The following is a 17,321-nucleotide window of genomic DNA, read 5'->3' as shown; positions in this document are numbered from 1 at the left end:
ATTCCAAGTGGTGCAATCTGGCAACCCGAGGCGCATTACTAAGTTAACCAACATCAGTGATGGAAATGACAGAACTGATCCTGGAGCTGGCTGTTGGTTGGGCACTCCAAGATACTTGATGGTGGCCATCAGTACTAATGGATTTGAGCCAGTTTCAAGTGAACCAATTTCAATGAATTAATCATTTATGGAGCTGCTTGGCTGTTTAAATGCTTTGGTTTCTAAAACTTGCAATTGTCTGCAGAGCTTTGCTGATTTTCTGGATGTTTTCCTGGTTAGGGAATATGATGATAATTCCCTGCTTTTTAGGCTTTTGTGAAGCAGCCAGGTTCTGGCTTTGATCCCAGTAGGCCAAAAGGGGCTCCTATGACTGATGTAACCTAGTAGTGGAGAGCCATCTCAGTGAAATAGCTTCAGGAAGACAACAAGGGGCTCCTCCCAGAAAATATTTTGATTCCTCAATCACATGTGCTTCAATCCGCCTCAAATCCTGTCAAGTTTGGTGCAATGTTATGGGGGAAAGGTGCAAACCTAACAATAGGTTGAACTTATCCTGCATTAAAGTGTTTCCACAGTCAGCATTATTGACTTACCTTTCTCTAATGACACGATTCAACAGTTCTGATGGTGGAGCTTCAACCTCTGTTGTTGCTCTCCACAAACGTAGTGGGTGGCCATCTCCAACTTTGCGGTAAAGTATCTCTACATTAGAATCGGCGCAATTCATATGTACCCATCCTCGAGATCTGTAGTGAAATGACTTTTGGATAAATAAAGGCATAAAATTTTTAGAATAAAGATTCAAACATTTAAACATTATACTGTATTAACTTTGCCAAGGTGTAAAACAACAAAAATATTAATAATTAGTTTTTTAAAGAATGATACATTTGTATGCAAAAGTAAAGAAAAAGAAAAATCCAAACATCATCTACATCTACGTCTTTTCTGGTTTGGTGAGGTATGCCCAGTAGCTAAGTGATGAGGGTGTCCTGATCAACACTAGACGCACGGCTTGCTGACACAGTGGTGCACATTACTTAATTTGACTGTTTTCTTTATGTTGGGAAACCATAGGAGGACGGGCTTGCTAATGAGCTCATGATAGTTTTGAGACACTCAATCGTTTGTTAACATTGTTTGAGGAACACATTTGGCAGTTTCAAGAACTTCAGTCTCTTTAAACCTAGCAGTGGTCTGAATTGGTTCTCTGACTTTCTGGATGCTTTCCCAGTGGGGTGGCAGAGTGTCACCTACTCTCTCTCTGCCTCTGAGGGAGCTAGGTTCTGGCTCTGGGCCCCAGTAAGCCAAACTGAAATCCACAGTTGTGACGTAGTAGTTGGGAGCCATCTCGGCAAGATTAGCTTTAGGGAGCTGCCAGAGCTCATCCAAAAAGAGGCATTTCATTACAATCAAGGCTGGTTTTTTTAATTTGTATTTAATACAAGTGTTCAAACACAGAAAATTTATATTAAAAAATCACTGAAAAATAAACCTCAATTCTAAGCCTCAAGCCAAAAATAAGCCTCAGAAAAATAAGCCTCCTTCTAAGTACAGTACTGTTATAAAATTAAGTAACTGAACTTTATTAGTAATTGCGAATTATTGACTTTAAATTATGAATAATGTATGTGGACTAAGATATGTATATATATATACCTGTCTCTTGCTTCCTTCAGTAAAGATGTGATGCAAGCATTCATATAGGAAGCCCAGTCTCCTTCCATGGAATTTGCCCCTGGAGAACCCATTACACCTAGGTCCTCAAGACACACTGGCTGACTCTGCTCCAAGTATGTAAATCGGCAGTTGGACAACATCTCCACAGGCACGCATTGAATGTGACTGACCTGTGAATAATTAAAATTTGATAAAAAACCAGCATAGAATGTAATGGAACGTCATTTTCTGGGCAAGACCCGGAGGCTCCCCAGAGCTATCCGAGCTGACATGAATGCATTAGACCCTGGGCCAGGCTGACATGAATGTATTAGTCAATGTGCATAGAGTTCTAGGCCTGCCAGGGACCACAAGCCAAAACCTGGCCCCCACTCAGAGAGGCACAACGGGGGCTCTAACCACCACATTTGCCGGTGGAAAACGCACCACAGAAGAAAGGGCAAAACACTTTACCCAGAGAGAACCCCCGGTTAAAACAACCAGAATGGACTGAAAACTGAGGGACAAAGGCATGGGAGTAAGCAGAACAAACAGGCCAGGACACCGGGCCCACAACCCTAACAGAAAGCACCGGTACTCTGGAGGACACCTGGCCACCACACACGACACTGCAAAGGTCAGCACGAAGGCAAACACTGCTTGGAAAGCAAGGCCAGAGAAGACATCCGCCCCAGTTCACACTAGCTGACAAATTGAAGTGCTAGGCAGCTAGTGCAGGGGGTCTGGGGCTTCCCCTTCCCCCTCTCAGGAAGGGGAGGGTTGTGTGGATGAGCGGCGCGACTACAAGGTGTGATGTTTGCTTGTTTCCATGGGATTGGAGGGAGTTCTGCCTCTCGGTTGCAATTTTCTTACCATGTGGGGTCTGTTTTGTTATGCCTAACTTTCTGGGTGACTAACCCCAGTCGATGGTAAATAAGGAAAATCCCAACCACAGGGGTCTTTTCGAGGGCCCATTGCTCCCTGTGAAGTACTGTGCATTCGGCTTGGAACCTGAGGGGGGCCAGATTCTGGCTCATGGTTGCCAGCAAGCTGAACTCCATAGACTAATGCCCTGGTCTAATGATTCACATATTAGCCCAATAGCTCCAGGGAGTCATAGGGACTCCCCTCACAGAAAACATTTGCTTCCAGTGTACAGGCATACCTCAGAATGCGAGTTTAATCCGTTCCTGGAGACGCCTCGCCTTCCGAAAACTCGCATTCCGAAGTTAATTTCCCCATAAGAAATAAAGGGAAATGAATTAATCCGTTCCTGACTACCCCAAAAACCCCTCATCAAACTAAATTTTTATACCTAATTCATCTAAATAAACCTACAAAAGTATGTTCCAGTTATTACTTACCTTACTGTCGAGTGCTGTAGGCGTATGGAAGATGGTGAGGAGGGGGGAGGAGGAGAGGAGTTAGTGTTTGGAAGGGGAGTCCCCTTCCATAATCACATCAAGCAGTGAGGACCTTTCTGGTGTGCTCTCCCTGGGACGTTTAACCTGAGTGCCACTAGGTCCTGGTTGAGGTTCACTGCTCGATTTCTTCACCAAATATTTGTCCATGAAAGCTTGCTTTTCCCTTCTTCGCAAGCTCTCTCTGTAGTAAGGCATCACACTGTCATTGAAAAGATTAAGACAACGGCCTACTACAGTTTTGTCTGGGTGAGTGTGTTCAATAGTTGTTTGAATCTCTTCCCACATCTGACACACCTTCTTCATTACTGCAGAAGGGACATTCGCTGGTGCTGTTGCCACCACCTCCTCCTCCACTGCAGAATCATTCGCTGCTGTGTTGGCTTCCTGTTCCTGTTGAAGGGCTAGGAGTTCTTCGGTGGTCAGTTCTTCGTTGTGTTCTTCCACCAACTCCTCCACATTATCACCATCCAATTCCAAGCCCATTTTCTGGCCTAGACTAACAATTTCCTCAACAATAGGCGCATCATTTATAGGCTCAAACCCCTCAAAGTCTAGTTCTCTCACACCTTCAGGCCACAATTTTCTCCAGCCAGAGATCAGGGTTCTTTGAGTCACTTCTTGCCAGGCTTTGTCAACGAGTTTTAAAGCACTAAAAATGTTAAAATGCTCTCTCCAGAACTCTTTGAGGGTGAGGTTTGTGGCTTCAGTCACTTCAAAACATTTCCGGAAAAGTGCCCTTTCATACAGTTTCTTAAAATTCGCTATGATTTTCTGGTCCATAGGCTGAATTAGAGGAGTGGTGTTAGGAGGAAGGAATTTAACTGTGAGGAATTTATTGCATTGAGGCATCAAATCATCTTCCAAGCCTGGAGGATGAGCAGGAGCATTGTCAAGGAGAAGCACGGCTCTGAGTGGCAATTGTTTCTCCTGCAGATATTTTTCTATGGCAGGGCACAGCACTTCATTCACCCACTCCGAAAAAATAAGCCTAGTCACCCATGCTTTTTTATTAGACTTCCACATCACAGACAAACGGGTTTTCTGCACATTATACTGTTTGAAAACCCTTGGATTTTCAGAATGATACACTAGCAAGGGTTTAATTTTTAAATCGCCACTCGCATTTGAACACAGCACAAGCGTAAACCTATCTTTCATAGGCTTGTGTCCAGGCAAGGATTTTTCCTCCTTGGTAATGTATGTCCTCTTAGGCATTCTTTTCCAAAACAGTCCTGTTTCGTCACAATTAAATACTTGTTGCGGTAGGTATCCCTCAGCCTCTGCAAACTCTTTAAATTCGTCAATAAATCGTCCAGCGGCTGGTTTGTCTGAGCTGGCTGCCTCCCCATGCCTTGTAACACTATGGATACCACTTCTCTTTCTAAATTTTTCAAACCAGCCCCTGCTTGCCTTAAACTCTTTCTTTTCTGCATCACTCGTTGCAGGGGTCTTCTTTAGAAGGTCTTCGTGCAACACCCTGGCTTTCTCAGAAATAATGGCCTCCGAAACACTATCACCCCTCAACTCCTTGTCGTGTATCCAAATTAATAACAACTTTTCCACTTCTTCAAGTATTTGTGGTCTTTGTGTCGTTAATGTTCTTACTCCTTTTGCCACATTAGCACTCATAATCTTATTTTTCTTCTTAAGTATAGTGCATATTGTTGATGTCGCTTTGTTGTACTGCCTACAAAGATCAACAACACGTGTACCGTTCTCATGCTTTCGAATGATCTCTTGTTTCTGCTCTATTGTCATCCTCACATGAGCTTTCTGGCCTTTATCCTTACCACTGGCTTTCTTGGGACTCATGGTGAGATATATAATAACAAATTGTATAGACAAATCACCAAAAATCCAACAAAACACTGAAAATTCACGACAAGAATTGATGTGGGGGTAGTCACTGCGCGCGAGACAATGGTGAACTGAGGGGCAGCAGGGCAGAGGGGCGACGATCGCCGAACGACCACGCGCTAGGTCGGCTGTACGCGTATCAACAAACTCGCGTTCAAACTCGACTCCCGAAGTAACCATCGCCTTCCGAGACAAATTTTTGGAGTAAATACACCTCGCCTTCCGAAAATCTCGCATACAGGGACAATCGCATTCCGAGGTACCACTGTATTTAATAAATTTCTGTGCTTCAAAGTCATGCATGATCTGAATATGATTTTTCAGTAAATTATTATAAGTACCTGCTGTATCATAAGGGTGAGGCATTGGTGAGCTGCTTTGTTCTCGTGAAGATCTCGTTGCTCAGGTGTTCCTGCAGCACGACGTCGTAATGGACTTGATCCAGACCCACCGACATTCAAGTGGAAGAGGGATGGTGCCAAACATACAGCCAAGTTGCTGGCATGCATCTGAAAAACATTTAGAATTGGTTTTATAACTATTTTTATCTCGTGTCAGATACATAAAAAACTACTGACGATTTTTCTAATCGTTATTCATTTACATGTCTAGTAGGAATTAATTTTTTGTTTTAAAGATTATTTTCATGATTTTTACTAGAGCATAAGACCTTTGTAATTATTCAGTCTGTTTATATCAAATTTACTGAAACTATTCTCCTTGAGAGAAGTGGAAAACCAGTGTTGAATGTAATGAAATGACAATTTCTGAGTGAGCCACAGTAGCTCCCTGAAAATTTTATACGGTACTGGTAAAATACCATCTAATAAGTGGCATCAATTTTAGAGTTCTTTTCAGCCTACCGGGGATGACGAGCCAAAACCTGGCCCCCCCCCCTTGGTAGCAGTGGCACTATGGCACATTTCAGTAAATTCAGCAGTGGCACTATGGCACATTTCAGTAAATTCAGCAGTGGCACTATGGCACATTTCAGTAAATTCAGCAGTGGCACATTATCAGTAAATTTTAATCATGTTTGCCACTACCATGGAAGCACCCAGAAGGTCAGTGAAACAAAACAGACCACTGCTGGTTAGAAGCGAAACCAATGCCTCAAAAGGCAAAAAAAACTCCCCCCAATAATGTAAACAAAACACTGAAAATTCATAAAACCAGTGCAAGCTCATTTGCCCCATGCTAATACAATAGTCTAGTATGAACAATGAAATGTGTGTAAGTAAGCCAACACAGCTCACCTGTGGCTGTGAAGTCTGATCTCAGCATGGCTTGGTTAGGTTGTGCGAACATCGGTGTGCCCCGCCATACAAAATTCGCTCAGAATTTCAGGGAAGACAGAAAGCCAAAACCTAGAGCCAGCAAGAAGCAAGAAACTAGAGCCAGAGTGACAGAGTGGACAACCTGGACTGTGCTACCATCAGCATGAACTGAGGGTGGAGCAGCTGGCTTACCTATCCCCCCCCCTAATATATATATATTATGGGAAAGGGGGGTAATTATTTCTTTACATAGTTGCAGAGAGTTCTTTTGTTTGAAGCATTGATCTTCCTATAACCAGCAGTGGTTTCTTTTGCTTAACTGACTTTGTGGGTGCTTCCCCGGTAGTGATGGACATAATTAAAATACACTGACAATTTTATCATAGTGCCACTGCTCTATGGACCTCTTTAGAGGAGGCAAGATTCTGACTTGTGGTCCCCCATAGGCCAAAAACAAATCCACAATTTATGGCACTTAGTAGTTAGGCACTATATCAGCATTGCAGCTTCAGGGAGTTTCAGCCACAAGGGGTTTTCCCCAGAAATCAATGTTAACTAATAAAATTTAAAAATATTTGAAGATGACAAATATATTTAGCCCTAATTCATGTACATAAACATTCTTGGTGATATACCTGATTTAGATGTGAATTGGCAGCAACGTCTGATAGAAAAGTTAAAAGTGCCATGAGAACTTCCCTATTCTCATCAGGAAGCAACAAAACCGCACACTGGAGAGCCTCAAGACGATGTTCGGCTGGTAAGTCTAATTGGAACAAGACAATAAGTTAATAATCTTAAACATACCATGAAGTGCACAATAAATAAATAAATGTCAGGCACAATTCTAAGTTTGATAAATATTTTAGGATATTCTAATTATATTGGCAGACTATGACTTTTCATTACCAGATTACCCTATGGTTATATGCATTGTGACTAAGTGACTGAATGAATCAATCAATCAATCAATCAATCAATAAATTCACTCACTCACACTCACTCAAGACAAAGTGGAAAAATTACTCAATGGGCTAGAAATAAAGCATTTGTACCTGATGGAGTTTCACCTCGGGTACTGCGAGAATGTGCAACTTAGCTGAGCATTCCACTCCAATTAATATTCCAGACATCCTTGTGCACAGGAATCTTAGCAGATATATAGAAAATGGCAGACAAAGTACCACCAATCTATAAAAATGGTAATCGAAATTGGAACATGCTGGAAGGGTGACAGGGAGACTTCTGCCATGGATGAAAAAATTTCTAACTGACTGACAGATGAGGGCAGTATATCAGAGACAATATCTGATTGGATAAGTGTTACTAGCATAGTACCACTGGGTTCAGTTCTTGCACCAATAATGTTCATCATCTACATAAATGATCAACCAGAAAGAATACAGAATTATATGAACATATTTGCAGATGATGTTAAGATATTGGCAAAGATAGGAGATTGAGATGGTTGTAATGCCCTTCAAATTGATCTAGATAAAATAAGGGCTTGGAGCATCAAGTGGCAAATAGAATTCAATGTGAAAAATGCCATGTTATGGAATGTGTAATCAGAGAAAATAGACCACACACAACTTACAAATTATGTAGAAAGGGATTGCAGAACTCTAATAAAGAATGATACCAAGGGATAGTTTGGGATAGTAAGTTATTGCCAGAGGAACACACAAAGAACATCGTGAGAGGACCGTATGCGTCGCTTTCTAACTTCAGACTTGCTTTTAATTATATGGATGGAGAAATACTGTTCATGAGTCAACTGTTCATGACTTTTTTTAAACTAAAATTGGAATATGCAGCAGTTGTATGGTGTCCAAATCTCCAAAAGTACATAAACTGGAAAAAGTGCAACGGCATGCTATAAAATGGCTTTCAGAACTAAAAAACAAGAGTTACGAGGAGAGACTAGAGGCATTAAACGTGCCAAACTAGAAGACAGAACAAAAAGAGGTGATATGATCACCACTTACGAAATACTAACAGGAATCAACCAAATTGACAAATTCCTCAAACCAGCAACTTCACGAACAAAAGGATATAGATTCAAGCTAAGGAAACAGGTGATGAAAAAACCAGAGTTGAATGTAATGAAACACCATTTTCTGGGTGAGTCCAGGAGGCTCCCCAGAGCTATCCAGGCTGATATGCTAATATCTGCTTAGCATATCAGCTATCCATACTGTGTATGGAGTTCTGTGGGTCTACCGGGGACCATGAGCCAGAACCTGGACCCCCTGAGAGAGGCATGAGGAGCAATGGCCTATGGAAACCCCCATTTTCTTTTCCAACCCCCATGGTTAGAAGCATTCATGTCTGTTCTAACCCCAACCCCCCAAGCCCCAACCTCACAAGAAAAAACCAGGGCAGCCGGAGAAATACTAAGGAAGGGAGCCCACTGGCAGACCCATATGTTATAGCTGGAGGAACAGGCTCAAATGCCTCCGGCATTACCCCGGAAGGGAAAATCCCCGAGACCGCCTGAGTCTCAAGACCATTGAAACCCCGCCCCAACCCCAAACCCACAGTCAGTCTAGGTCGAGATGCACAGAGGAAAAGGGGAGGGGTGACCAGACTAAATCACAACAAGGAAAAGACAAGGGGGCACGGATGGATTTTTAACACCCCCAAGCCCCGGTCACAACAATCAAAACAGGGCAGCCTTGAGGCTTCCAGGGAGCAAACAATCTAGCGTGTTGCAACCACCTGAACCCAACATGCAACGCTTGTGCTGCCTGCACCCGTATAGTCAGCATATTACTGGGGAACTGAGTCACAAACAAGCAAAAAAACTCACAGGACTCCGGGTCAAAGATGCCACCGACCCAACAGGCAGCAGATGGAGGCAAAAACAGGGAGTCACCCTGAGACAAGGGGACAGAGCAACCTTCAAACTCACACAAAGCAAGAGGGGATTCAGGGGTCACATCCATCAGCCCTGCGCATCCCCCTGGGGATTCCCAGGGTCCTGAGACAGAACTCACACTCAGGAAAGCCCAGGTAGGGTACTGCTAACTGGCACCCAAGTCTACCAAACAACTTTCTAAGAATTGAACCCCCAGGACGTGTACACTCACGGGGACCAAGCAGGAAGTACCACTGGAATAGAGAAGAGTACGCAGTACACAGGGGGCAATAACCTCCGGTTATTGGTGTCTGCCAATAACCATATAATAACCAAAATAATAACCAATATAATAACCAAAATAACCAATAATATTGGTGTTATTGGTGGTCTGCCCCCACCACCAGGTGGGCAACAAAAAGAAAAAAGAAAACACCACAAGAGGACAGCATACCCAGGCGGAACAGAGCCGGCTGCTATGATTGGTGAAAACAAGCTGCGTAGTACCCTGCACCCCTAACCAGTGCAAACTGCCTCCTATTCTATGGCAAACAAGGGAGTCAGAACACCCTAGCACACAAAGGGCAGTTGAAAACCGAGCAGTAAACAGCTAAGCAGAGGCAGAACCCAAGGAACTTGTGAAAGGTGGCCCCAAGGCCCAAGGGCAGTACCTACTGGGCACCTAAGGAAGGAAACTGTAGGCGCATGCAGCCCGAGTACTGAAGAATTACTCCTGGCTCGCACACCCCCTATAAAACAGCCACCACGCCACAAGCCATAGAGCTGAAACCTAGTCTGGAGCCAGAGCACACAATCTCTGCCTAGCGCATCAGCCTCAGAACTGAGGTCTTGGGTAGCTGGTGCGAGGGGTCTGGGGCTTACCCTTCCCCCTCTCGAGGAGGGGGGAGCTGTGCAGATGGCGGCGCGGCGACGTGGTGACATCATGCTCATTAGCTCTTTTATTTTGGGAGTTCTGTCCACTAGTTCGGCTCTCAGTAGCAATTTCGTAACCAGAATAGGGGTTTGTTTTGAGATGCTTACCTTTCTGGGTACCTGACCCGGTCGATGGCAGACATAGAATGCTTCCAACCACACGGGGGTTTCTATAGGCCATTGCTCCCTGTGCCTCTCTGAGGGGGGGCCAGGTTCTGACTCGTGGTCCCTGGTAGGCCTAAAGAACTCCATACACATGACTGAGGCCAAAGTCTGACATTAGCAATATTAGCCTGGATAGCTCCGGGGAGCCAACGAGGCTTTCCCCAGAAAAAATAGCACAACTCTGAGAGCGCCTAAAAGCGCTTTGTGCACTGCAGTGGTTAAGAGGATGGCCAAAAACTACAGTAATTGATTAGACTGTGTGATGAGGATGTTTAGCAAAGAGCAAAATAAGATATTAAGTGCTGGATAACAGTATGCAAGTTGTGAATAAAAAAATAAAGAATCCATATACAGTACTGTATTTTTATCCTTAAATAAAAATAATATAAGTGAATATGCCCATTTTGCATATAGTTAACAATATACAAATTATTTAACTTACACTGAAAGATTGCAATAAACATTTCTGAGAGTTTGTTGGTAAGCAAAACTTCTGGTAGTTCCCTGAAGTATGTCTTCACCATATCAGCAATGTCGCAGGTACCAAATGATGAATATTGGATGTCTTCCCCAGACTCATGATATTCTCTTAGTTTTTGAATTCGAGAACGAACCCCAGGTTTTCTGAATATACCAACCTGAAAAAAATATGGATAATTTTAGTTCATTATAACAATTTAGATATAGTATTAAATATTTATCATAAAACCAGCGTTGAATGTAATGAAACGCCATTTTTTGGGCAAGCCCCGGAGGCTACCTGGAGCTTATCGGGCTAATGTATGTTATTAGACCAGGACATTAGCTATGGAGTTCAGACCTACCTGGGACCATGAGCTAGAACCTGGTCCCTTCAAAGAGATTGCAGGGAGCAATGGCTCTGGACCCCCCCCCCCCCTGCGGTTGGGGGTTTTCCTTATCTGCCATCGACCGGGGTTTGGCACCCAGAAAGGTAGGCATAACAAAAACCCCCACGTGTTAAGAAACTAACAACAAAAACCAAACAGAGCGGTAGAACTCCCTACAATCCCAAGGAAACAAGCAAACGTAGCACACTACTGTACTTGTCGCGCCGCTCGTCCGCGCAGCCCTCCCTTCCCCGAGAGGGGGAGGGAGGGTTCTCAGCAAGTTCTCAGAGGTTCTCAGCAAGAACCTCTATGAGGAATGGTTCCCGAACGCCTCAGGAAAGATAACCTTGTCATGCAGGGGCAGTACTCACAGGGCGCTTAGGGAAGGAAGCCCCTAAGCACATGCAGCCCTGGTACTGATGAGGAACACCTGGCCACCGCACAACACAAAACATGGCAGTGAGCACCACGAAGGCAAACACCGCCTAGGAAACTAAGACCAGAGAAGCGTCTGTCTCGGTTGACATTAGCTTACGAACTGGAGTGCTATGCAGCCGGCGCAGAGAGGTCCAGGGCACCCCCCTCCCCCTTTCGGAGAAGGGAGGGCTGCGCAGACGAGTGGCGCGGCAGTAGTGTTATGTTTGCTTGTTTCCTTGGGATTATAAGGAGTTCTACCTCTCTATTCCGTTTTTGTTGTTAGTTTCTTACCATGTGGGGTTTGTTTTATTATGCCTACCTTTCTGGGTGACTAACCCCGGTCGATGGCAGATAAGGAAAACCACCAACCACAGGGGGATTTTCCAGAGCCATTGCTACCTCAACCTCTCTGAAGGGGCCAGGTTCTGGCTCATGGTTCCTGGTAGGTCTGAACTCCGTAGCTAATGTCCCAGTCTAATATAACATACATTAGTCCGATAAGCTCCAGAGAGACGTAGGGGCTCCACTCAGAAAAATACATGAATATTCACCCCCATCTTTCTTTTTAGGTAGTACTATACTTATAGGAAGAACAAGGACCATAATACCTGAAGATATACCGACGTACAACACAATTAGAAAGTAGAAATCGGTACTACTGAATTTGGACAAATCGGAAAACGATTTTCTACTTATGTTGCAAAGACAGACTAACTTAACCTAACTTTCCTAGGCCTAATACACGCTATCTGAGGCCTAATATAGTACACATATATGCTATACTAGGCCTAGGAATATTTAAGTTTGTTAATTAGCTTAATTTTTTCAGACTGTAATGTGAATAGTACAAAGTTCTACTTTGTAATTGCCTAGTACATCAATGTTTGCACAATGGTGCACAGTATCCACTCGATTTAACGGCCTATATGGAAATGTACCCAGGTCGTTAAATGCGGGGCTCCGGTATTTCCAAGTTGTTATGTGTCGGTAATATTTCAAGTAACATTCAGGTAAGATATATTTTGTACAGAGAGCCACTTGATCCACCACTCTAATGCCTTCTACCCTGTGATGTCACAGTTTCACGGCACATCGTTTTGATTTGTCATGAGGCTGGAGTGACTGTGACTTTGTTGGACATATCTGCACAATCATGGAACATCCGTACACCATGTTGGCTCCAAATGCACACATTGTGTCAGTGATGACTGACTAGTGGGTGGATGGGCAGGCAGAGTGGGCAGGCGGGCAGGGAGGGAGAGGTTGAAATGTGCCAGGGAGGGAGGGAGGGAGGCAGAGGCTGGGAGGTAGGCAGGGAGGGAGGGAGGTAGAGAGGCAGGTAGTCAGGCAGAGGCTGGGGAGGGAGGGAGGGATGGGAGGGAGGGATGGGAGGGAGGTATGGGAGGGATGGATAGGAGGGAGGGAGGGAGGGAGGGATGGATGGATGCGAGTTGAGTTGAACTACGTGACCAGTGAAGCAGAGATTGAGTGTGTATGGGATGTAGGGGGGTGGGGAAGGAACTGGCTCACTCCGATAAACCTAACACACTCGACCTCGTTAGTCATATTTGTTTCTTAAATTCTGGATGTACATCATCATATATATTTTTAGTTTACAGATTTTGTTTAGTAATATTATTAGGATAATAACAATTTATAAAAAATACTTGTTTCATGAATGCTTTATTGTATTAGATGGAGATTCTCCAAGCTGTCTCTGGCTGGCAATCTACTGAGCCACATCCCAGAAGTCTCTCTTGGGGAGGGGGGGGGGGAGGCTAGAAGTGAGGGTGTGGGGGAGAAATGCAGTTAGGGTTAGAGGGGACGATAGAGGTCGGCAGCCTGCTTGCCATGTGAGGACTCCTTGGTGCCAAAACAAACCCAATACCAACCAACGGTTCTATCAGACCGGTATTTAAGGCTCCAGATACCGGTCTCCCAAACCGGTCATTATTACCGGCAGATCGGTAAATAAGAGGCCGTTAAATCGAGTGGATACTAGGAACAAAAAGTATTATCTAAACAGGAGGATGGTTTGGAATATGATGTAAGTGGGAACGAAAGGAAAAAGATTACCTTTAAAAAATCGTTTTCTAAAATTTCACAATTTCACTACACTATAAAGACATGCTATTATGTACATACTTGATCTAAACTGGTGGCTCTAAGATACTGGAGAGCAGCTTGAATACCAGGAGGAAGTGGTTGGCCTGTTCGCTGTGTGATTACCAGGAGAGGAACACCAAAAACTTGCCTATCACGATAATCGGGCGTCTTAATTTTTCTCATAAATTTGGGGAGTTCCCAATTCCATCCACTACGATTGCTCGGACAGTACCGTTCCATAAGTGCTGTTAGCCTGCATAAATAAACAAGAGAAGAATTTGCAAAACAGGAATCCTGAATCATCGTATTTCCCTTTAACCCTTGAAATGCGCAACACATTAATAGCTGTGGTGAGTAACTGTTGCAAGTAACTGTCGCAGAATTGTGCACCACAGCTACTGATGTGTTGGAGTACAGAGCAAGATTTAAAAGTCCCGTGGCTACACAGGGGTTCACATCAGCTTCCTCCGGGCTCTTGTAAACAGACGCCATTTAAAAATAAATCATGATAGTATTACAAAAGACCCCTGAATGTGAAAAAAATTACCAGGATTCTGATAGCAGCAGGACTGTTGATAATTAGCACTGTGTAGTATGGTGGGAACAGTAATGCTGAGGGAGGGAGGGAGGTAGCTTCATCTGCCGACTCAGTGTGGCCACCTGTTATTGTCTAGAATCACCACATCAGCTTAGTGGTTCGATATGGTGAACACAAATGTAGATGCTTAAATATAACGGGAGTATATAGTGTAATAACAGCACAAACAATATGATGGGAGGAGGAATCTTAGTGAGGGAGGGAGGCAACATCAGCTGACTGTGTGGCAGCAACAGAAATGCTAAGCTATATTAGAGCATGTTTGTTAAAAAGTTTCAAGCATTTACCTATATACTGAGAAAGACAAGAGTAAACAGCAATAAAGCCAGGATTAAGGCTCATGTTGGACATGTTGTGTATAAGAGATGATTTGACATTATGGCATCAATGGAAAGTAGAGGCAGGAAAGATTATTTTCAGACAAAATCAATCTACAAAATTTTTAGAGTCCCTAATAAGACAGAATAGGGCATTGTTCATGTCTGCAAAGAAATTATCTCTACCATCTAAAATAAATATACATACCTTAGTAGTGCTCTTTTTCTTAAATGAAGCATTTGACCTGCGCTGAAACCATTTAACTGTGTGCCCAAATACCGTGAACTGGATGTAAATGATTTTCTGTTGAAACTGTGCCATCTGTCAACTGTTATTCTGTGAAATAAAGTATGAAATTTAAATAATTATGTAACAGCCATTACAAAGACAAGCTAATTTATCTACTACATTTCTATAACATTATTCAATAAAAAAACAGCGTTGAATATAATTCAATACCATTTTCTGGGCGAGTCCCGGAAGCTCCCCAGAGCTATCCAGGCTAAATGGATGTGTATAACTTTCTGGCATCAGTTAATGTGCATGGAGTTCTTGCCTACCGGGGACCACGAGCCAGAACCTGGGCCCCCCTCAGAGAGGCAGGAGGAGCAATGGCCTATAGAAAACCCCATGTGGTTGGGAGCATTCTATGTCTACCATCGACCGGGTCTGGCACCCAGAAAGGTAGGCGCTCCAAACCCCCCCCCCCCCCTATTCTGGTGAAACTATTGCTACAAAAGCTGAACGAGTGGACAGAACTCTCCAAACGAAAATTAGCAAACGAGCATGATGTTGTCATATTGCCGCGCTGCTGTCTGCGCAGCTCCTCCCTCCCAGGGAGGGGGAAGGGGAGTCCCAGACCCCCCACACCGGCTATACACCCGTCAGTTCTGAGGTTAGTTGTCAAAACACGTGAAAAACTGAGGACCAGAGGGAGGGTGGGATGCCGTGGAGCCTCCGGATCTCACCCAGAAATCCAGGTCCAGAGACACCATCCAAGAACCCGGCTACAAGAGAAGCCGGACCTGAGACAGAGTGGTCATCCAAAAGGAGGGGCAAGGAATCCAGGGGTTCAGGCGGGACAAGTCCAGAATGAAATGCAGATCCGCACAGCCCCATTTTGGCACTGGAAACAAGCGGGAAACTCACTTGAGGGACAAGGTCATTTCGACCACACCCAAGTGCACCCACTCCAAGATGATCTGACGAAGCGAAGGGGAAAAAGCCTTCCCCGCCAGCCCCGAACCCCCCTATTGGAGGAGCTGCCGTCCAACACCACCTCATTCCGGAAGACACGACCTGAAATGCCCACAAATTGTGGGATCAAGTGTGGGTGAACAGAGCCAGCTTCCCCACCCCTTCCAATGCCCTGTCAGTGAGGCGACCCGAGAACCCGACTTGTGCAGAGCAAGCACTGCACCGACCAGACGCCGGCTCAGAAACTGGCACCAAGGGCCCACTTCGACCAGCTGATACTCAAGCCCTGGCACAACCGTTCCAGGAAGCACAACACCATACAACCCGGATAACCAACAAATTGGAAAGGGGTGGCAACTAGCAGAAGGCTCCTGCAAAAATTGAGCTACAACCGAGTCCATAAACAACAGCGGACAAAACGGAGACGAAAACCTAATAGCCAACGACTCGGCCGCCAAAGTCAACACAGCAGACAACGACCTGGTACTCAAAGCCTCCACATCCTCCAAAAGCCAGTCTAAGGACAGCTCGAGAAGGGAAAAAGAAGCGGAGGACCGAGGCCAACTGCAAGTACGATGATCTTCCACAACCAAAGCAGCAGTTGAGAGGGAAAAGAAGGGACCTGGACATGCAACTGGAGCACACCAACCTCATGAATAAGCACAGGGGCGAGCAAGCATGTATTGAGGTGCTCAAATGTGCCCCCTAAGTAAACCTGCAACACAGTAGTGAGCTCTCGCGACTCAAGCGTACGGGTTCGACAGAACGTATGCCACGCCCCCAACAAAAGAAAGGGCAGTCTGCAAGCCAGGAAGATGCCGAAATTTCAAAACACACCCAATATGGGGAAGAAGGCCCAAACTCAATGGAGACCTGTTACATCTCCGAGGCAAAATCCAGTTCTCGCAAGTGGTAGGCACCAAGGGCCTTCCGAACCTCTACAGGGGAAATCCGAGAGGAAGAAAACCTCTGGAAGGACGAAACCGCGCAACCCAAGGGAAGAGGGAACCCAGAAACAAACCTGGGTGGGAGCCGACCCACCCAGTGCAAATTCGTACAAGGAAGATATAAAAACCATGAACCTTGCAACAATAGACCCCCGCCCCAAAGGTACCAAAGCCTAGGCAGGATCGAAAGGGGCCTAAGTGCCCCAGGCCGACTCCCCCCCCAGCCCTGGAATCCTCCAACCCAGGTTGGAGGATTCCAGAGCTGTCCTCTATGCCCTCCACCCGTCAAAAAAAGACAGAGTCCAAGGTAAAGTATTCAGAAAAAGGGACCTGCTGGAAGGACCCAGAAGCCTCGGCGGGAAGAATGGGCTCAAAGGCCTCCATCTCCGCCTCAAATGGGGCAATCCCCGGAGCCCGTCTCATGGGCTAAATCATGTCGCAACTCCGAAACCCTCAGACATTTGGAAGCCGGCAGCAGGGAAGGAGGGGGATGGTGAACCACGTCAACAAGGAAAGGATGAAGGGGTGCGGACTGAACCAAGGCTGAAGCGACCAACGCCCACAAGTCCAGGGTCCCTAAAACCAAAATGGGGCAGCCCCGGGACATTCCAGCGGGAAACCAACCTAGCGTGTGACAACAACCTAAACCTAGCATGCAACGCGCTTGCTACTTGACCCCATACCTCAGCTAAAAGCAGAATGGGTAAATTGGAGC

At 45.0% G+C, this 17,321-nt stretch overlaps 1 protein-coding gene across 3 annotated transcripts in view; it reads right to left on the bottom strand.

Annotated features, from left to right (window-relative positions):
- LOC123766225 (rho GTPase-activating protein 7) overlaps positions 1-17,321 on the bottom strand; it is a 126,365-nt gene that overhangs the window by 7,057 nt on the left and 101,987 nt on the right. For all 3 annotated transcript variants that reach the window (XM_069327937.1, XM_069327936.1, XM_069327938.1), the window contains exons 11-17: positions 14,670-14,798; positions 13,586-13,799; positions 10,618-10,813; positions 6,853-6,983; positions 5,282-5,449; positions 1,660-1,850; positions 594-746 (exon numbers count right to left, since the gene is read on the bottom strand). In XM_069327937.1, coding sequence (XP_069184038.1) covers positions 594-746; positions 1,660-1,850; positions 5,282-5,449; positions 6,853-6,983; positions 10,618-10,813; positions 13,586-13,799; positions 14,670-14,798 — 1,182 coding nt within the window. The remainder of the gene's footprint in view (positions 1-593; positions 747-1,659; positions 1,851-5,281; positions 5,450-6,852; positions 6,984-10,617; positions 10,814-13,585; positions 13,800-14,669; positions 14,799-17,321) is intronic.

Source organism: Procambarus clarkii, chromosome 20, assembly GCF_040958095.1.
Source record: "Procambarus clarkii isolate CNS0578487 chromosome 20, FALCON_Pclarkii_2.0, whole genome shotgun sequence".
NCBI lineage: Eukaryota > Metazoa > Arthropoda > Malacostraca > Decapoda > Cambaridae > Procambarus > Procambarus clarkii.
The sequence above is the reverse complement of the archived record's forward strand: the minus strand, read 5'-3'. Positions and strand labels throughout refer to the sequence as shown.